A 22,445-nucleotide genomic window follows, 5' to 3' on the forward strand; every position below is an offset into this window, starting at 1 on the left:
CTGTCTTCAAAGTGCTGACACAAGAGCTCTGTGGCACCACACACAGTTTAAATGTTTTAATTCTCAATGATCAGTGACAGAAAATATGCCAGTTATTTCTATAGTTGAAAATGAAAATATATAACAGAAACCAAGGTTTTACTAGAAATCAGGGTTTTACTGGACACAACTTATGCTGTAAGTATAATGATAATATATGGGATCATATACAGGGACACACAGGTTTTAGTTCAACAGCATAGTTGACATACTAGGCAATTAGAGAAAATCTTGTGAAATGTACTATTGACATGGCATGAAATACACAGACACTCAGTTCTGAAAGGAAGTCTGCTTGGATGCATGAAGCAGGGCTGGATCTGAGAGGCTCTCCCAAAATTTGCAGCCCCTCAACATCTGTCCTTATGACTTTCTGAAGTCTGGGGGAGTTTGTGGAAAACTGGTACACATCAAAGTCCTCAACTCTGAAACATTAGGAGGAAAAGCTAAGGAATTACATGAAAGAAAGCTGTAGGGACACTGGCATGCCTCCACCATGGCATGCTGAGGTAGGCTCTGGGTGAGCTGACAAAAGAATTCCCATTCTATCATTTCTAAACACAAGTTCACCATCAGTACTTAGTGTGGTTTGAGATGAAGAAAGTGGTGTATTAATATCAATTTTGGTGGAGTGGAATGATGGCTCCAGGTAAGCAGGGGAAGCAAACACAGACCCTCTGTGAAGGAATCTGTAATAAATCCAGATCAGGAATAACTGCATACCAACAGATAGCTGATCTAGACCCTCCCAGACAGTGAGATGGTCATAGGATACAGAACAGACACATTCAGCATTTTATATATGGATATTAAAACAAGGAAGAAGAAGTTGTAATGACCATGGCCATTTGAAACCTAGAACAATGTGAAGTGAATACTGTAAGTGAAAATTAGCATGGAAAAGGAACATATTGACAATGGTTCCTAAAAATTAGCTATGGACCTGGAAAGATGAAGGTTTGAAGAAAGACACAGAAAAACTAAATCAACTAAAGATGCTCGGGAGAGTGAGTTAGAAATTCCAGACAACCTTGAAAGAGGCACTGCTTGAGGAGGCATTGGCGGAATATGTCTCAGAAATACTGAAGGATACCAACTCTCAGATCCTGGAGCTCAATGGATCCTAGGCAGGATAAATAACAGGAAACTTCAGTCATGATATGTCACAGAAAGCACCCCCTCAAAACGGTTGGGAGAAAGAGCCATCTGTGAAGGCTCTAGACTGGAAGGAAATCCACTCCTCAACATCAGCAATGGAAATTAAAGCCAAGAGAAATGGCCAGTCGGTCTAGAGCTCAGGAAAATGGTAAAATCCGTTTTATGGATGCCAACCCCGAGTTTCCCTCTGACAGTTTTCACTGAAGTAAAATTGAAGCTTACATGATCCGGAATGATGATCTCAAACACAAGGTGGGGTGTAACTAATTAGTTAACTCACATGGTAAATACAAAGTCATGTTGATTACACAATATAAACCAATAATCATGCCTAATTTATAGTGTAAATGGATAGAGATAAAACATTAGGCAATAAATTGGTAATCAAAATTACAGTATTCTTATGTGCCTATTACATGCGGGATATATCTCAGATATATTGTAGAAGCATGCCTTTGGAAACTCTTGGTTGATACCCAACCAAGCATAAACAGGATGTGATAGTGCACGCCTGTAATCCCAAGATTTGAAGGGTGGAGGCAGGAGCATCAGAAGTTTGGGACCATCCTGTACTACAAGAGATGCTGTCTCAAAAATAAAAAAAATAACAAGAACCAAAGTAAATTCTGGGCCCTTGAGATGGTTCAGTAAGGAGCACTTCCTTGATACCAAGCCTGAGGACCTGAATGCAATCCCCAGGACCACATGGTAGAAGGAGAGTACCAACTCCCAAAAGTTTTTCTCTGACCTCTGGTGCTCACTATGGCTCACACACATATGCACACATATATACACAGAGAAAATTAATTAAAATGTTTAGAATTTTGAAAGTGTTGTACAGGAGAGAAAATAATTGATTAACTAGGTTTGTGGCATGTTGCCGTAATCAGCACTTGTAAGGTGGAGGCAGGATGTTAAGGGGTTCATAGGCTAGCCTTGGATACATAGTGAATTTGAGGCTAGCTTGGACTTCATAAAATCCTATCTCAAAAAACTCAAAATTATTGACTACCTTTGAGCCAATTACATCCAAACAAAATGAGCTGCCTTTTACATTTATACTTCACTCACACCACTAAGCGGTGGTAAGTTTTGAGCTCCATTGTACATAACATGAGCCCAGCATCCTACATATATATGGTCCAGTGTTGGCAAAAAGGTCACTCTGTGGGGCCTAAATTCTGCATTCCAGCTATATGTTTTCTAAGTTCCATCTCGTAGTCTCCCTTATCATGTCCAATGAGATAGAAAGGATCCATGTTGTTTCCAAGCACACACTACACTACTAGTGGGTCACAAGAGGTCCTGTACCTAGCTTTGAATCTACAACCTTTTCCTGGCCTTAAAGATGCAACTGCCTCTTACTCCTTTTCCTTTACATAAACCAACTAGTCTCCAAGTCCTAGGAGGCATTTTTCAAGATACTCCATTCATCCAGGCCTGGTCTTGGCCCCTTCCACAGTTGTGTGAGCAGTCTATTCCCTTAAAGGATGTCAGGTTGGGTTCTGGTACAGCCTCCTTATGGCTTTTCTGTACCTCAGATTACTATGAGACAGCAGCGGGTCAATGGGCTGACTTCTTCCTTGATCATAGTATTTATTTTAAATCATTGCATCTTTTTCAAATTCTCTATTCAGGCAAGCAATCTTCCCTTTATTTTGGCCTTACCCTCACTACTGACAATTTTTTCCCAGTTTTCTGCACATTTTACTCTAATACTAATCCCCAAGTTCTAAGGTAATGCACTCTGCCCTGTTATTCACAGGAACTATACTCATCTTTCAAGGTTCGCTTCAGTCCCAGTGACTGCCTGAGACTGCAAGCCCATGCTGACACAATGTAATTAATTCTTGCTGAATCACAGTGTGACAGTTCTTTCTGGATGTTTCCTTTATGCGCCATTTCATACCTGTGCTACAGGCTGCCTTTGGCTGTCCATGGCTTTTGGTAAGCTTTGTCAATATTGCTGTGAAGTAGGCACAGGATTATGAGAGATGATTATGTAATCATGGGGATCTGGAGATCATCTCCTCCAACTATTCTGTTTATAGCGCCAGAGAGGAGGCACAAGGGCTGTCTCACAGGGATATCATATCTAGCTATCCAATGGTCATTTGTTCCATTATTTTAGCCATATTGTTAAAATCACTATGAACCCCGACATCTGTAGATGGGCTTGGCCTTTAACCTTTAAAATGTAAAAATCGCAGGATAGGTAAGCTAGTCAAAAATGGAGGCTCTGATTTAATAGGTCTAGGATTACATCTTGGCTATCTTCATTTCTAACAGCTCCCTGGGGTCTGCACGTGTGCAGCTCCTGCCCCAAAATAAGAGACCTAAATAGTGTGTATATGGTTTGAGTGTGCTCTTAAATTTTTTAGGTTGAAAATGTGATTTTCAGTGTAGCCGTTTGGAGAGTAGTTAGGTCACGAGGACACTGTCCTCCTGAATAGATTACAGCTCTTATGGCAGGAATGAGGTCCTGAGAAAAGGATGTGTTTGCTCTCGTTCCTGCTGGTGATGGTCATGTGTGCACACAGACATGAGTTCTTGCGAACAATGGGCCACACTGGCAACAAGTCCATAACTCTGAACTTCCCATTTTCTAGAAGTGTGAAAAATAAGAGTCTATTCTATATACACTTCTCATTCTCAGATATTCTTCTACAGCAGCACAAGGAAGGACTAAGGCAACATGTCTGGTATTTGGTTTGGAGTCAATGGAAAGTAAAATACCCTTAAATTTTCTATGGAAAACAAAGAGTTGATGGGGAAGAAACTGGCTACAGTAAGTACAATTGGCAAGCTACTCAAGGCATCTTCACTAATGGCACCCATCTTGGCTAGGACTAGCAGAGAAAGTTGAGATTCTGCACAGACCACAGCTAACTATCCCGAACCTGGTAAAGACCACAAACATCCACTTCCTTGACTTTTACCTATTGCCCATAATCTATGACTTATTCTGCTCCTCTCCTGGAAAACAAAAGACAAATATTTAAGTAAATCAGTATACTAATTTGTTTTTTTTAAAAATAATTTTGGTATAAAATAAGAAGAAATTTGGTATAAAAACAATTTTGTTTAGAAATTAGAATAAATGGTTTGGGAGGTAAACTCTTATTAACATTGGGTTAAGCATCATTTGAAGGTTACCTAGAAATTTCAATTAAATAGAAACTATTAAGATGCTATTCCTATGAATGTAGAGACCAGAGTTCCCACCACACCTCTCAGTTGTATAGAACAATGACCTCACTTGCTCACTCAGCAGCTTCACACTAATTGTGCCCAGAGAAATTGAACAATTCCTATTAAATTGTTAATGTGATTTGAAATTAGGAGCTATTTGGGTCATCGTGAGAAGCAATTCAATTTTTTTTTTTTTGATTTTGGGTTGGGGATGGCATATGTGTGGAGGTGAGAGGGCAGCTTGTGAGAGTCAGTGCTCTCCTTTCTCCATGTAAGTCCCGGGGATTGAACTCAAGTTATCAGCCTTGGCTGCAGGTGCCTTTACTCACTGAGCCATCCCACCAGCCTATGATGAACTATTTTCCCATTATGAGTCATTAATTGCTAAGGGATCATAATGCAAATGACCACACATCTCCCTAGCATGTGTTTCAAATGTGGTCACCTAGGCATTACTCTGGCTTGGTGCTGTTCAGCAACTTCCGACTCACTCCATTATCAGATGCTAACAGCATTGGTTATTTGGACAATGTGAGTATCTGACCTGCTAAAGGAGACCAACCCTGACCACTGCACAGGCTACTGTACGGGTTAAACGGTGGATGATGTAATGGCCAAGAAGCTCCAATAAGTCCAAAGTGGGTAAAGATTCCTTACATTCAACATAGACATAGTGTGCCTGCATTTAACTGATTCAAATCACATGGTTTTTAAAATAGTTTTCATTTTCTAATCTAGTTTTGTGGGGGTAGGAGAAGACCTTGGCCTCCCTTTACAATAGACCTTGAGGTCTCCAGTTTATCGAAAGAGAAACTGAGATCAAGTAAGGTGTGTATCTATGTAATGACCTGTCCTTTTCTCTTCCTGCTGTTAGGTATCCCGTCTGACATTGGAAGGCCTGTGCACATCAAGTAGATGGATGACGTTTGGAATGTTCTGTGTAAGACAGAAGCTAGATTTTGTTGAAATTGTATAGTTTTATGTTCCTGAGTTCTGTGGAGGTCAATGAATTCAGCACTATTTTCACATGAAAATACACACACACACACACACACACACACACACACACACTTTAATTTCCAGACAATAAACTAGAAATTACCTGTTGTGAGACTCTATAGGCAATGAGGGCTTCTCTTTGTTAATGACCTCTGCAGAGAGTCAGCTATGCCTGATCTTGGGGTTCCTGTACTGAGCAGGTGATTTTCCTACTGAATTGGCTATTACGATGTCATCAATCCTAATGCTTCTGCTCACTTATCAATGTGATGGAGTTCACAGGGTGTCATCAGGCAGTGTTCATATCCACAGGGACAATGGATGGAGTAAGGATGCAGTCATTTCTACTTGGGAGCAGATGGAGAGATGGAAACTGTTTCCTTCAACCAACCAACCAACCAAAAAAAAAAAAAAAAAAACAAAGCAAAGACAAAACTCCATGAACTTCTATCAGCTGTCTCAACTTGAGCTTCATAGAGCATTCGATTGTGCTAATTCATCAATTGCCTCTTTAGTCCTAGATTTTTATCCATGTAACATTGCCCAGTTGTTTTAATGAAAATGAAAATGGGCCGCGGTATAATAAATCTGGATAGACTCTTAGAAATGTTCAATGACAAATCCTCTCCCCTTCACTGCAAAGCCATCATTAATTCTTATAAAGAACCACTTGGTACTTCTTAAGCAGTGTTTGTTCTGATTAATGGACCTACCATTGTGAAATCTGTTTTAACGGTCTCCACAATGCCTTTCTTTCAAGCTCATGGTGGGAAATGAGGCCCATTCTCTCTGCTGAGAAATGTGACAAGCATCATTTCATTTCTCAATTTTTGTACCGCATATAAAGGGGGTACTTGTAATTAAAGCTGCAGCCAAATGCAATGTGTCACACCAGAGAGAAATCTGTTGAGAGCAGCTTCCCAAGTCCATGGAGACTTTGCATCCAGTTTAATGGTTATGGTGGTTCAGCAGAGAGAGAATCTCACTAGAAAGAAAATATTTGGAGTTGCATTCAATGCATCTAAATTTCCAGTTTGATGACCCTCAATACTTTGGAAGTAAAGGTGTCATTATTTTTGCAGTTTCCCAGTGTCAGATATCAGGTATTTGTAGGATTAATAATGATAATGGGAAGCTCAGTAGTGAGAAATAACATAAAATGCCACTAAGCACATACAAAGGTCATGGGGGCTAGTCTATGGGGTTTCTATCAGAAATATTTAGTATGACATTTTTTAAAAGCAAGAAAGTGGACAATTTCCTGAGCAGATTCAGCTTCCCATACTTTACATACCTATAATTAGGATGGGAATTATCAACCATATATTCTACCTTAATTTTTTGTTGTTGTTGTTGTTGTTTTTGTTCTTTAAGACAGGGTTTCTCTGTGTAACAGTCCTGGCTGTCCTGGAACTTGCTATGTAGACCAGGCTGGCCTCTCACTAACAGATATCCTCCTGCCTCTGCCTTCTTAGTGCTAGGATTAATTTGCACCCTGCTTCTACCTTAATTTTTAATTTCAGACAGACCATCTGATCCTGTTGCTAGCTCTGTAGCCTTCAACCACAAGGTGCAAACTGAAAATCAGTGGAGGAATCACAAGGTTTCTCCACAGCCCCATCAGGCTATAGGAAGCTCGTGTTAGCCATAGGGCAGTGATTGGTTGTTCATGTGTGTGAAGAAAGAACCACTTAACCATTTCCTATGCAGCATGTGTTAGTCAAGGGCTCCCAGACTAAATCTGCAGAATGCAAAGAGAGACAGTTTGTAAACCTCAAATTCAATCCCCTAAAACCCTCTAAGAGTACATGGTTACAGACGCTACGCTAACAGGGGTAACCTTGCTACTATGTGGTCCCCTCCCCCAGAGCTCAGAGAGCAAGGCTTTCACCTTTGTAGGCTCAACAGTTATAGCCTTCAGTGTGAAAACAAGGGCTAGGCATAATTTTCTAAATTATATGATAACTGTTCTAAGGGGCTCCACATGATCGAGTAGGCAGGGTCAATACTAGAGGAGAGCCAGAAGAGAATTATGTGGTTGGCTTGAGATGTTTATCTGCAGGCCCTTAATTAGGTTCAGCCTTACCTGGCCCACAAGTCAGCTCTGTGTTAATTAGAAGAGATGATCTGTAAACAAGTGAGTCTATAGTCTGCTCGTTTTGTAAATCATGTCGGAGCCCTCAATAGACAAGTCTCCAAGAAATCTCACTATCTCTGCTGACAGGGTTATCTTATTGTGGCTCTCAGGTGGTTTGCAAGTCATGAGACGTCCCTATGAGCGATCTGGTCCTTAGAGCACTCAGGATGGTTTAGAGCTTGTCATCTGGTAGGATGCATCTTGGGAATGGGCAGGAAGCCAAGTTCCTTCCCTCACTATCAGCTTGGATTGGCTCCTTCTCACGTCATAGCTTCTCTCTGCAAAGCGTGGACTTTCCTGGAGCTTGGATAAGCTTGGACACTGCGTTCTGAACACCACCAAACACTTGAAAGAACTTGGCAAATGAGTCTAATGATCTAGATGTAATTTTACAAAGACTTCCCTTCTTCTCAAGGCTTTCAAGTTTAATGAACCTCATTAAATAGTAGTGATTTAAAAATTCTGCTACAAAAAAATTCTAAGAACCCCTATGAAAAAGGTAGAGGCACAATGGTAATTAGTTTCCTTTCAATCATCTCCAAACAACTTCAAATAAAACAGTGGCCGTCATTTGTCCTGGGTACATGTGACAAAGAAAAAAAGAGAATGGAAAAGGGGTCATTAGGAAGTTGGGTTCAAGAACCTTTTCTGGTAAAAGAAGTTACTTTTTTTGGGGGGGGGGGCTTCAACTATCTTACCTATAATGTAGGTAGAAGGGATGGAGATTAATTTTCCCAAGGCCCATTGCACAGTGGAATAACTGCTCTTTATATATCCAGAGATCTTTGGATGCCCATGGGCTCATCAAAGCCAATGAATGAGCCAAATATCAATCTTAGATAATGCCATCTGTGACGTCCTTCCTTGTTATTTGGTGCCAAGTCAAGAACCACCGATTGTGACCCTCAAGTGCCTTTGATGCTTAAGGGCCTGTGGTACCCTGCTGTCCTACCCATGTGGTATGACAGACACCTATCTTCAGCTCTCAAGTAACGGGAGGCATCTTAGTAATGAGTCTGGTCCTCCTGCCACCTGCCTCACTGTGCGCAGTCCACCTTGGCATGTGGACAGTGCTAGAGCTGTATCCTGGGCGGCCTTGAAGGAAAAAGTTAATGTTATATCTTACCTTAATTTAAAAAAAAATAAAAAATGAAAGTCGCTCTTGCCCCTGGAGTGTTTTGATGACTTTGCTAAAAAATCGCTTCAAAGACTCCTTTCAGAAACGATGGCCCATAGACACATTAAGTTTACTGGCTTGCCCAACCGCGGTTCTAAAGAATAATTAACCCTACAGTGTTCTCATGAAGACTGGCCTCTTTCACAGGAAGTGGGTGCCAGGTCTGTCTGTCCAAACTCCCTGCTGCTTTGCTCGAGAGGTTGGGAAGCAAGAGAGGCTCGGGTTGGCAAGCAAACATTCCCCTACCTCGGAAAAGGAGAAAAGGAGGCCTGACAGCACCACTTCTTTGTTTAGATAGGAGCAGCCGAATAACTCTGGGGCGAGCTTTCAAAGTGCACAAGATGCTCATTTGTGTCTGAATGAATGCCGGGGATTTCCACTCGCTAAATACCCAGCAGTAATGAAAAGAAAAACTGGTCTTCATTAGGCTAATTAGGCTTGGGGAGAAAGAAAGGGTGGCTCTTAGAGAGACTGCCCTTTGGCCACCTAGGGCCACCCTAACCTCAGGGTCAGCATCACAGTATGTACAAAACAGTGCCCAGAAGGGCAGTGCTTAGAGCTCCCTTCCCTGCGTTTTTGTCTTGAAATTCTTAATATCTGAGGACTGGGACCATGCGTGAGGATCAGGGTTTGATCACAGCTCTGAAAAGCATTCATCAGTATGTGTTGGGGAAATGAACTCTGAAGGGATTGCAGAATAGTTAGTTGCTCATTTATGATCATGACTATTATTCCTTATAGGTTATGAAAGAAATTGCTGAAGTACTTTCTGGAACATTTTGTTGAAGGGCATATGCTAATAAAGCCATTTTGAGTTTAGCTCCCCGGGCTTCTAGGGGGTCTTTCAGATTCACCAGAAATTTTCAGGGGATGAAAAAAATTGCCTGTAGAGGAAATTTATACAACAAAACGGCTCTTGCTGTGCTCATTCTAACACCACGCCCACAGCAGGTGAGCTACAGACAGGGACCCAGGTAATGGAACTCATTCGGATTTGCTGGGATGAGTGACTGCCAGGGCCAGAGAGAATGTGGACATCAGCTCTCAAACCTCTAGCCTGCTTTCCTGATGGTGACTGTCACTAAAGCTGTTCTTCACAGAACAAAGACTCAACTGTGGGCACAAGAAAGCTGATGCTCCTGTGGAAATATTCTAATGGGTCGTTGGGCTTCTAGGAAGAACAGGAAGCTGTTTCCCTGACCCATTTCTATCATTTCCCTACGTATATTGAGCGTTAGCTTTGTATTAGGTGTCTTTATGCTCATGAACCTCACGGAAGGCAACTTTACCAGCTTCCTAGGAAGAACCCTTGAGGCGCGTGTAAATTAAATGGCTTAACTAAGAATTTCCCGTCAGACAGTGAGAATGTATCCAGTTCTGTGACTTCAGGAGCACACATCTATTTTGATTGATCACTAAGTTTCCCTCAGAGTAAAACCTTCTGTAGCATTTGCACCAGGCACCATCCAAAGTCCTACATCTACAGAGGCGCTATAAAACCTTGAAATGGCCCTGGGAAGTAGAAGTTACTACCCCACTTTTCACACAAAGAAACTAAGGCACCAGGCTTAAATAGAACAGTCACACAACCAGCAAGTGACAGCAATAGGCTATGAATAAACAGCCAATGGATTCCTACTCAAAAGTCAGCCAGTAAGCTACAAGGTCTGATCTTTCAGAGTTAAACGTAAGCATTGCCTGAAAATATAAATTAAAGTATATGAACTAATAGAGGCATAGATCAAAGGTGCATTCTTTAAAGGATGAGTCAAATATTTTTCCAAGTTCTTTTAGAGACTGGGTAAAATAAGACTACTAACACCGCCAGCTAGAGCCAGGCGGTGTGGAGCACGCCTTTAATCCCAGCATTTGGGAGGCAGAGGTAGGCGGATCTCTGTGAGTTCAAGGCCAGTTTGGTCAATAGAGCTAGTTCCAGGACAGCTAGGGTTTTACACAGAGAAAACATGTCTCGAAAAACCAATCAACCAATCAATCAATAAATATTAAAAATAATATAATAACACAACTAAATTAATTCATGCCTCTAGACACGTCCAGCATTGTGCTGGTATCTTACACCTATTGCCTCTTTCAACCGCCAGAAGCCAGCCTGCTGAATTACAAAACTTTTAGAATTTTCAGACTACAATGCTATACTTTTTATTTTCTGAAAAGTCTGTGAGCCATATTAAGTGCAGTCCACGAGAACTATAGTTCAGACACAACAAAATTTCCATATATGTCCCAATTCCTCACTAAAGATATTGTTCTTTCCCATTGAGAATATTACTAACCCAGCTACTTGGAGAAAAGGTACTTGATATGGATTACAGCATCTCTGTCAAGACCAGGAAGGAAACAGCTGGGAAATGCTGCCTATAAAAACAAAATAGAAACCTAAAGGAAACATTTTTTTTCTTTCTCCAAACCTGGGATAAATGATTTAGGAAAAGGCTAAATAGATGAGACATAGAAAATAATATTTCAAACTGTGACTGGCTGCAGAAAACAAACCAGAGTCAGAAGGACAAGTACCACCTTTGCTTTCATATGTGAAGGGCAGAGAGCCACGGATCTGATTGTAAAAGTGATTGACTGAAGATAATACAGGTGCTTGTGTCGGGAGACAAATAAAGAGGTGATGGATCTGGGCAATGAGTGTGTATAAACATACAGAAACAACACTGAACTGCAAGATCATATACAATAGTGCATGTTAACCAAAATGAAAATCAGCCCATCATCTGATCTCATCCTAAGGATTTAAAAAGTCCTGGGGAAGGTTTTACTTCCCCTACTGGGAAGCGACAGAGGCTAGGCTAGCCTGAAACCTGCAGCTTCGCTCTTAGCTGTTCCCTTACAGGATGGGAAATTGTGTCTGGGAGAACGTGACTGTTTTTTTTTTCTTTTATTACCATGGCTTTGTTGGAATGGCCACCTCCTTGGAACTCAATGGTCCCAAAAGCATCTGTTGGGCTGAGCTGAGTGTGCTTGCTGATGGACCACTTCTCAGACTGGATGTCATTTCGGGAGAGGCGACTCTCATTTTTCTCGTTCTGAAGCACAGAGATACTGGGAGTGAGCCCGACATGCTGGCCTATTAGGCGCCCACAGCAACACCTATAATATGAGAGGTTAAAGTGAACCCCTTGCATCAGCCATTACTAGAGTGCACATGCAAGCAGCCTGTTAGAGAAACCCACAGACCATGCTGACCCACTCCAGTTCAGTGGTAGGTGAAATCCCAGAATGCAGTCTTATCAGGAAAATGACGGAGAGAGGTTTCCCATAATACCCCATCAACTGCTCTTCCCCACCACCCAGCTTATCCATACTTATTGTCCTCAACATCCATACCTATAAGTACTTGGCATATTATTTGGGACAGGGCAATTGTGAGCAGAAGTTCTCTAGGTGTTTCCTCTTCTAACTGCTCCCATCTTTCAAACCTCACATACAAGATGCTAAAGAGCTTGGGGGAAAGACTTCTAACACGTACATTTAAATGCGAAATCTCAGTTATGTGTGGGCCCCAACCTAACTCATCTCTCCAATTGAGATTTACTGTTCAATATTCAGTTCTGAGAATAAAAATCTATAGGTTTTTTTTGAAGAAGAAATGAGAAAAACTGGAAACTTAAAATTTGTTTCCTTTGTCATCAAAATATCCTTCAAATGTTATAACATTACAATTACTAGTAATGAGAGTTACATAGCATTCTCTTACACACTAACCATACACCGATGACAAACTATTGCAGTGCTGAAGCTTGAGAAATGTATCTAAGGTTATGTATCTAGTCTGTGGCTGGAAGATCTGTGTTTTCAGCCACCTTTTAAAATTGCCCATTCCAAAGGCATTTCCAGATGACGATGCACTACTATTGCAGCTTCCCGCTGTATGTACTGCTGATTTCCAGAAATGTAATTGCAGAATTACAGTGCCAAAAAGTGCAGAGCGGTCTGAAGGTCTAAACCCTAATGAATCTTCTAGGAGTGTTTCATTCAATACTGTGTTTTTGTTTTGTTTGTGTTAGCAGGGCATGTTAGCACCAATGAAACAGTTTGACAAAATGTTAAGGTGGAAAAATAAGTGCTTGTTACAAAAATATAGTATATTGTTATATACAGGGACCAGTCTTTCTACAATAGTGAATCTGTTACTCTGTGTACAGACACTTAGTTGAAGATTAACTTTAGCCTTGCATATTAAGCAGTGAAGTATATATTTTGCTTCAAAATATATTTAATTTGGCACTGGTTCCCTTGCAGTGGTAGTAATTACTATTGGGCTCTATCCCTATAATTACGACCTTAAATTCTTAATGCATTAAAGATCACAGGATTACCTATGGGGGTCTTTGGTGCTGGGTATGATGTGAACACATTCTCTTTTGTAAAATGCTCGTTCAATCCAGGATTTCTGAGCCTGAAAAAGAGAGAGAGAGAGAGAGAGAGAGAGAGAGAGAGAGAGAGGAATGATAAGCATAAATTTTAAATCTTTTTGACTAGATAACAACACATGTAATGTAACATAACGATATACTAGTATGTCATAAATGGATTCCACACTGCATATCATCCAACCAGCCATTCTCAGAACCTGCTGCCTGTTTTAACATTATAATATTGAGAAGAATGGAAACAGCTAGGCTGGAAAAAGTATTACTAATGGGACTGTAGACATGTTCATTATGGTTTCTAAAGGACAGAAACATAAGACTATTCATAGAGAAAATGAAATTGAAGGAACAGAACATGACATTTATACTCTTACAGGAAAAGTGGAATTCAAACGTCAGAGGAAACACACCTAGTTCGGTATCAGGTTTTCACGGTTGAAACTTCTATTAGATTTTCGTTACGGAAGAAAAGGAAGATGGCTGAGGGGGTGCATAACTCCAAATCCCTGCTACATCACTAAGGTTCTTTAAAGCCAAGTTTGTGATACAGAAGAACAGAGAGGGAGAAAAGGAAATGGGAAGACAAAGAGGATAGGTGTAAGCACAGTCTTCAGGCTCCCAGGTAATGCTTCGGAAGGGAATGGGCACACTTCCCCTTATATCCCACATACATGCCAAAAAGTATGGCTTCTTACACTCAGACTCCCAGGCATCAAGATGGTGTTCCTAAATGGGCAAGGATAATCTGTCCATCAAAAGGGTATTTCTCCTCCACCCAGCATCATCTAACTTTCATGTACAAGTTATAGGCTATAGACTGCATTATTCAACCATAACTATGCATGAAGCTCTGCATATCTGTAGATGAAAACACCATGCCACAATTCCAAAAGCCTGGATACCCTGGACCCCTTCCTTCAAAAGCATTTGAAACAGAAGAGACGTCTCTGTGAAACCTGCTAAACTTCTTAGGAAATTCCTATCTTAAGTATTTAAGATGGAAGTTACTAGAGCAAATCTTAGTTATTTCACATGGTATTATTTTACTGTCATACCTAAAATCATATTTTTAAAATATCCTGGCCCGATGCACAATTGAGCTGTTCACTTGACCTGTGGCAATCACTGGTGGGAACTGTTACCAGCTTCTGCTTGCTATTGTGTAATTAGTCCCGATTCCCTGGGCACACAGTGCTATCTGAGTCTTGTGCCTTCTGGTGTACACTTATTCCCTTGATCTCATACAATGGAGGTCTGTGTATGTGACATCCATAGCAGTGGTTACTTAATACTTACAGTAACGCATATTCTACACATGGCCACACGGAGGACGGTTGAGGGCCATCAAGACACTGTATTCTCTTTCAGTAATGGTCACAGCGGGGCCACTTAATTTCTGGTTTCCCTATATTGTCTTCATTTAAAGCCACAGCCCACACTGCTTCAAAGGTCTCCAGGTTCTGGTGCACCTCTCTACCTTCATGCATACAGAAGGCATTTGTAATTTTGTTTGCAGCAGGACATGAAAAAAACAAAAAAATCTCTTCTCAAAGAGTTCCCTTCTTTGAGAAGAAAGCTACTGACTTCATCTTTGCAACAGAAAGGAGCTCGGCAGCAGAGATAACCGTCTTTATCTTTGTAAAAAGCCTGTAAATTAAACTCTTCATAGCCCATGGTGCTGAAACACTGAATACTTTTGTTGGTGTTATCTGATGTTCGTTCCTCACTGGACATTTGAAACCCACTCTCCCTACACCTTGGGGAACAGTGAAGAAAGAATGTACTTTTATTGGCGGTCCTGGCAAGCCTTCAAACAAATCTTTTGGGGCATCATCTGCCTGCTCCAGTGAGTGCTGGTCCATGTTCCAGGAGAGGAAGTTGGAAAGGCTGTATGCGTGGGGACATAAAATCTACAGCTGAGAAAGGAGCATGAGCAGGAGGGGCTCTCGGAGATGAGAACAGTTAGGAATTCTTGTAGCTTCAGTTTTCCCCATCTGTATACTGGGTACAATAATAAAGCTTGACATACTGGGTTGTTGTTACTTGGGGAATACCATGTTTGGCTTCAAGAAGAGAGAATGACCTTGGCTTTTGTTTGTTTATTGAGACAGGTTCTCACTCTAGTCCCAGTTATCCCAGTAATAATTTGCAAGTCTAGCTGACCTTAAACTTGAGCACTCCCAACGCATGCACCATTATGCCAGACTTCTGGACTGATTCTCAAACTATATATTCACATGGAAGGTCATATAAGGGGTCTATAAAATACTGGTAGAAATGGTCATCCCTCTGCTTGGCTCATAGAACACTGGACTGACAACTAACACGATAGGAAAAAAAGTTACTGACTTTCTCTGAGGCTCATGTATAGCATAGAGATTCTAAATTACTATGGAGGGTTTTATGATAAACAGACCAAGAGGTTCATCTTGCACAGCTAGCACATAGTAGGAGCCCAGCAAGGTTGCACAGTAGCTAACATTTGTTAAGGGTCCATTACGCCCTTGGATCCACAAAACAGCACTGATGGGGAGGGACCCTCTACAATACGACATCAATTTTATCAATGAAAAACAATGGAGCCAGAGAGAGTTGGCAAGTAAGTTCCAAAGCCACAGCTTGACCTTGAGCATCTTTGCCCAAGGATCTTTCCTTTTACCCCTTGGATACATTGCTTTGCCAGAGGAGACTGTACTGCTTCTGAATGTCCTTTATGTGTGCAATGCCATCTGAGATGCCTGGGACTATTTCTGTGTTTGAACCACACTGAACTCCTGAGAACGGGTTCAGACTTGTTTCTTCCCCTTCCACCTCCACAGTCTAGCATTCAGTCATGGAGGTGGGGGTGAACTCTCTGCTTCCTGTTTTTTTCTCTCCCTTTGGGGTAATGGATAAGATGCCACTTTAGGAAGACCCCAATACATAAGGCAGAATTAAAGAAGGGGAGAAATATTATTATTTCTGTGGCAGCAAGGAAATGGAATGATAACTAGACTTTAAATTTGAGAATATGGGGGCCGTGCCAAACGAATCAGATTCTTCGAGGACACTGTTATTATTAGCTTCAATTTGGGAGGTCCTGCAAGCTTTAGTAAGATGGTGTGTAGAAAAATTACTGCATAGGGATTGTCAATTTGTTGGTAAGTCTTTCAGAGGAAGGTGATTTGGCTTGTGTGCAGTCCAGCAACTTAATTATATCCTCCAAGAAAAGCAACCTCTTTGTGGGTGAATGAGAAATCACTTCTGTTTCTTGGTATTAGCAGATTAATCAGTTCCTCTGCCACCGCACAATTGGGAAGAGAAGAAAGGTGAGGTAAAAAGGTCTTCCCGTCATTCATAATGAACTTTGACTCTTTGTTTATGAGGCAAGAATAATTTATCCTAGGATAGTGGTTGTGCAGAAGAGCCAACTTAGGAATTCTCCAAAAGATGCATAATTGATTCTGCTATATTGTTGGGTTGGCTTCATTGTGCCTTTATTCAGGTTGCTAGTGTGGACAGATAATCGATTTAATTTTTTTTCCTTTAGGAAAGGGCATATTTTGATGTACAATCGTGGTTTAACTTGTGGCCTAAAAGAATTCCCTTTTTCTTTTGTTCAAGGGCTTTGTGCTACTCTGCATGAAGCTTTAGACTTTGCTCCAACAGGCAACTAAGTTAGTGCACAATGATTGCCCTCATTGTTAGAAAGCACGAAGTAAATCTGACATGCATTTCCTGCTGACGGTTTAATTTTCTTCTAATGCGCAACTTCAGTGGAGGCTTTGCCCTACCAGCTTTGCTTTTTAACTATTCCACAGAAGTCTCCAGTCCTCTCGAAAAGATCCTATCAGCCCTCAGAAATTCACTTCTATGCATTCTTTCCTGGAGGTAGACCAGTCAGGTACCCAAGCTGACTTTGTCATGGGCTGTTTCTTTCTCGTCTTTCTTCACTACCAGCCATGTGTGATATGTACTAGGGAAACGTTTTCAAAGGCTAATAATTCAAGGACATCTTTTTTTTTCTTTTTTTCAAAACAGAAACAAAGGCATCTGCATTTTGAACAAAGTCTAATCACTACCCTAAGGAATAAAAACAAGAGCTACTTTTGAAAATTAAATATGAAATCAATAAAACTTTAAGATGAAAGAAGGCAAAATGAACCTATAAATATTGTCATATACAAAAAAAAACATTAACTCATTTCATTTAAACAGGTTCCACTGTTTCTCACCCAGGCTCTGAGACCAATGTGAAGCCACCAACAGCTCTGTCCTGTCTCCCTTTACTTTCCTACTAGCCGTAGACTCGGTCCTTCTTCGGGAGGGAACAGTTGCAACACAAACTTAGCAGCTCAGTGACCCAGACAGGCAATCCAAAGATTAAAAAGAAAGCATAATGAACTTCTGGAGACAAATAACGAGGGACACATATCTATGCTGTTCGCCATCCCAGTCTCAGTGTCAAGAGGCCACCCAGTCTTCATTAGAACAAAATACCAACATATACGTTCATTTCCCCCTCTGTTTTCTCTCCACCCCCTCTGTGTATTCCCTTGGTCTTCCTCTAAGTCCCCACATCCAGCCTGGAGAAGGTGAACATGAGAAAGGTTAGCTGGAATCGTTTACCTGGGCACCGACTCTGGCTGGTAGCAAGGCAGAAGTCCCCCTGCACAGCTCCTGTTGCTTTCATTTTGCTGTGACTGGGGCTGGCCATCCCGCTAATAATGCTCGGATGACCGCCCACTGGAAAAAAAAAAGTCACTTGCCAGGCTCTTCCCCCAAGAGACATTTCAAGTAAGCAATGAATTTGGGCAGATTGGCCCCTTGGAATGTGCCAGGGCTCCAGGATTAGCCTGGCTAAGAAGCCCATGGACATTCCCTCCGAGTCCTCAAACACGGCTTGATTTGAACATCTAATCTGAAGCCAGAAGAAAAACAAATCCCTGGAGAGATCGGGTTTAAGTAGCACAAGTCCTAACTGCTTCCTACCCCCCCCCCCACCCCCACCTTTTCTTTTTCCATTTTCAAGGCGGGAGGGAGGCTTGCAAGAGTGATAAGGTGCTCGGAGTTCTGAAAGTTCAGCCTTGGAAAGTGAATCTCTCTAAAGAAACAGTGTATTAATGCTGCCAGTAGTTTGAACACACAAGAGCCATTGTTCCTCGGCCGAACAGCATGGAATGATAGTATTTCTTTAAAGAGAAACTGTTAAAACCCACAGCATTTCAAAGGAACCCTCGGGTCCCTGCACATGAACCTAAGCAGAACGCAGTTGGGATTGGCCAAGTTGTTCACCTTTCACAGTTAGATGTCAACACAACTTGCCGGATTGGATTTCTTGCCCGCAGCCTTCCCCTGCCCAGCACAAAGGCACGAGAGACCTGCATTCCCTGTTTACGGGATCTGCTGAGTGCCCCGTGGATGTGGGTGCAGGCAGAAAGTGGAGAAAGTGTGGGGAGCCAGCTGTGTGATGGGCTTCACTAGCGGACTCCTGCCTGTATGAGGCCCCATCGGGTGCATTCAGAGATCACCCAAGAGAGAATGTTTTTGATGATAGTAACGAGGTATGCAAATACGCTAGGGAGAAGAGTTTCAATTTCAATAAGGCAAACAAGCTCTGAAGAAGCGAGTGTCTGAGCACTGTATCTCTTTCTCAGGCTGGCGGTCAACTGAGAGGTGGCACCCTTCCACAGCAAGCCTTCAGGGCTATCATCAGCCAGGGCAGTGGAACTTTGCTTTTCATTTTCCTGTTACCTTGTGTCCGAGTGAATAGCTCATGTCCTCAGTACAGTAAAAATGACAATAGTAACCAAGTGACTTATTTTGCACGTGGATTAGCACATAAGCCAGCCATCTTTACTGTCTGTGCTCTTTGCAAGATCGATTACCATATTTGCTGGTCTTTTGCTAAACCATAATTTCCCCAGAGACAAGGGACAGTCATCTACCTAGGGACTTTTGGTGGATGAAACATGGTAAAAACAACAAAACAAAACAAAACAAAAAAGACTTAAGTGAATCGTGTCAAGCTTTACCATGAAACCCAAGAGGGAATGCTGGGGAGATGAATCCAGAGTGTGCTCTGAATAGTTAGCCATGCAAGTGTGGGGTCCTGAGTTTGAGTGACCAGAACCCACCGAAACCTGGACACCTTGGTGCTCATCTGAAATCCCAGCACTTCTATGAGAAAACATGAAACAGAGATAGGACAATCCTTGAGCACTCCTTGGCCAGTTAGTCTGGGATGTGCAGCAGCAGACAAAAGAGACTTTGTCTGAAACAAGATGGGAAGATAGGGACTGGCACCTGAGGCCATTACCTGACTACCATACATGCACAGCAGTATATATGTGTTCTCTGGCCTTTTTCTCTTTCTAATCCAATCCCTTGCAGACTATTATTATTATTATTATTATTATTATTATTATTATTATTAATTATTTGGTAAAAGGTACAAACATCCTCTACCTGTCCTTAGGAATTAGCCACAGCCGTAATGCCACATAGTCCTTTCCTCTGTGCCTCTGTGAGTGTTCATTCTAATTAAACCATTAGAGATTGTCTCTACATCATTGTTAAAACTTCAGAACTGGAAACGAAATAAATTATGGTTTATGCCATTTGATGATCACAGCAAGGCTTCAGGGAGAAACACATATTTTCATGTTGCAATGTGAAAAAGAGCAGACCACAGAAAAATAGGAAGAAAAAAATGGCAAATTTTAAATAGAAAGATGATTGGCAGCTATGCTAGTTTTCATTTTATTCCATTTCTTTTCAGGTGCTCCTTGTCATTGGGAGACTGTGGAGTTACAACAACGCATTTCACATTTGCTTTTCAGTTACCACGCTCTGTCTTATGCTCACAGGATGGTACGGGAAGGTGCTCAGAAAAGTGTTTAGAAAGAAGTTCATGAAAAATGAGAAGGGTTCCAAAGGGAGATCCTGGAAAAGAAAGACTTTTGTTTTCAATATGGTATGAGATTTCTGGAAAGGCACAAAGAGAAAAGTGGACAGACAGGGAGAGGTGAGAGGAAGGAAGTGGTAGGGAATAGAGAGGGCGGGATAAGTGGGCAGACTGATACTTTGGAAGACCTACTGAGATGAGAGTGTAGCAGCAGTCGGTTATGATGCTAAACCAATGGCTTTTCAGTAATCTTGCCAATGCAGAAAGAGTCAACAATTCGCCTTCTTCGGCACCTTCTGCCAGTAGATCCCTCCGATAGAGTCTTTTACCACTTTTCTATGCATTTATTTTGATTCTTTCTGGTCCTATTTTTATTTTGGTTTAGTTTTGCTTGCTTTTCTTTTCTAAAGAGAAGTAAATATTCAGTAGAAAAGAGTATGAGTTGCCGTCCATGAAATTTACACCAGAAATGAAAATATTGCTACAGAGTCCTGGGCCTTTTGTGGGAGTTGAAACAGGAAGCTCCAGGTGAAGTCAGCAGAATGGAGCTTCCACATGAGGTAGGGAGGACCCTTTGATTGGGCAAGGTAATTAGCTCCAAAGAGACTCGCAGCTCAGAGCTACTTTGCATAGGGATCTCTTCACACCTAGAGCATCATTACCCGAGATGCAGCTCCCAGAAGGATTTATTACCAGGCTGCTTCAGGTGTAGATTTTAGAGAACTTGAGTTCTAACAGTAGAAGATCACATGCATGGTGATCGCTATGGCTATTCCTCACTTCTGCTTTCACGCCATGGCAGAATGCCTTATTCTCCAAATTTATCATTAATGAAACTTTACATCTTAAAAGACTATACTGAAAAGGATTTGTTGGCACCCAATTCTTTAAAAAGTAAAATTAGATTTTCTGTTGGTGGAAATGCGATTTTAACATGTAAAATGCATATTGGGTTGCCATGAGACCCTGCAAAGAAGTTGTTCATTTGGTAGCAATGACAAAGAGGATGATGCAGGTTAGGGGCTCAGCAAACATTTTCACCAAAGGTCAGATAGTATGCACTTAAGGATATTAGTGACCAACAAGACCCCACCTTAATACTTGATTACTTGGTTATCATGCAGGACAAAGTAGCCACAGACATGATCATGACTGAGCATACTTCATTTCAATGAAGAGGGTAGTAGGCTGCAAGTGATGTAACTGATCAACCTTTGTAACAGAAAAACCAAAACCAAACAAACAAAAGCAAATTCTGCAATGGGCTGTCAGGGGAGCCGCTGGTGGACCTCCAGGCTTTGTGGCTCCATCCCTCACTTGTCTCTACTCTTCTTCCTGCACAACAGGCAAGTTGTCTTTAGACACATTTGCTTCTCTTGCTTTTTCCTGTAATAGGTCCATCCTCAGATATCTCACCCCCTAGCGGTCTTTGACCATCCTAGCCAAAGGAACACCGTGCCATTCTACCAGGTCACGCCCCCTCGCTCTACTAGAAAGTTAAGTTCCCAAGGGCAATGAGGTCAGCCTGTTACCACCATCAGCATGGCACTTGGGGGCACACAGAAGGCCTAGAAAATCCTTCCATTTCCCGAAGAATAAAACCTTCCCTTAGAAAGACGCCTTAGACGGATGGCATCTGGGGCTGGAGAGATGACTCAGTGGTTAAGCGCACTGGCTGCTCTTCTAGAGGACCCCCGGGATCAAGTCCCAGCATCTCCATGGAAACTCACAACTGTGTGTAACTCCAGTTCCAAGGTATCTGGCACCCTCACACAGACATACATGTAGGCAAAACACAAATTCACATAAAATAAAAATAAACACAATAGAAAAGAAATGGATGATGTCAGAAGGACTTGTGTCTCCTAAAACTTTGAGGCTGACTAGGTAGGCATTTATGTTGGGTTCATAGCAACGCATTATTGTATAAGGAAGGGCTATCCCTAATAAAATATTATCATTTGGGGGTTACATTTTTTTCCCTTATTTGGAAGTGTGAAAAACATAAGAGTCCCTCAGAAGTGTTTATCCAAGCCCAGTGGTACAGGCCTGTAATCCCAGCTGTTCGGAAGGCTGGGGAAGGTCTATCTTTACATTCAAGGTTTACCTGAGCAACAGCGTGAGTTGAAGGATCGTTTCTGGCACCTGAGGGGATCGTCTCCAAAGAAAAAGTGAGAAGAGTGCTAGAGGCGGAACTCAGAGGGAGAGTAGCTGTCTACAATGCATAAAAGGCTAGATTCAATCCTCAGCGCTACGAAAACCAAAAACGACAAGGAGATGGAAGTCACGATGCTCTCATGAAGTGACTGCCATTGAGGAAACACGGGCAGCCCCTCTCAAAGGCCCTTCAACCCTTAAACTCCTTGTTTTTATCCCAGTGTGTGAGAATAAATGTGTTGTGGTTTTCACCCTCTGAATTGCCATTGACCTATAAACAATGCCAGAGGACACAGC

General features: G+C 41.7%; 1 protein-coding gene across 25 annotated transcripts in view; it reads right to left on the reverse strand.

Moving 5' to 3' along the window:
• Trpm3 (transient receptor potential cation channel subfamily M member 3) overlaps positions 1 to 22,445 on the reverse strand; it is an 804,706-nt gene that overhangs the window by 255,439 nt on the left and 526,822 nt on the right. For 24 of the 25 annotated variants that reach the window (XM_041661180.1, XM_041661178.1, XM_041661173.1 and 21 more), the window contains exons 2-3: positions 13,052 to 13,131; positions 11,618 to 11,822 (exon numbers count right to left, since the gene is read on the reverse strand). In XM_041661180.1, coding sequence (XP_041517114.1) covers positions 11,618 to 11,822; positions 13,052 to 13,131 — 285 coding nt within the window. Of the gene's footprint in view, positions 1 to 11,617; positions 11,823 to 13,051; positions 13,132 to 17,713; positions 17,760 to 22,445 lie in introns of those variants that run through there. The other variant, XM_041661184.1, reaches the window with a different exon arrangement.

The sequence above is a fragment of the Microtus oregoni genome, unplaced genomic scaffold (assembly GCF_018167655.1).
Source record: "Microtus oregoni isolate MIOR12 unplaced genomic scaffold, Mior012 000012F_ref0000307, whole genome shotgun sequence".
Lineage (NCBI taxonomy): Eukaryota > Metazoa > Chordata > Mammalia > Rodentia > Cricetidae > Microtus > Microtus oregoni.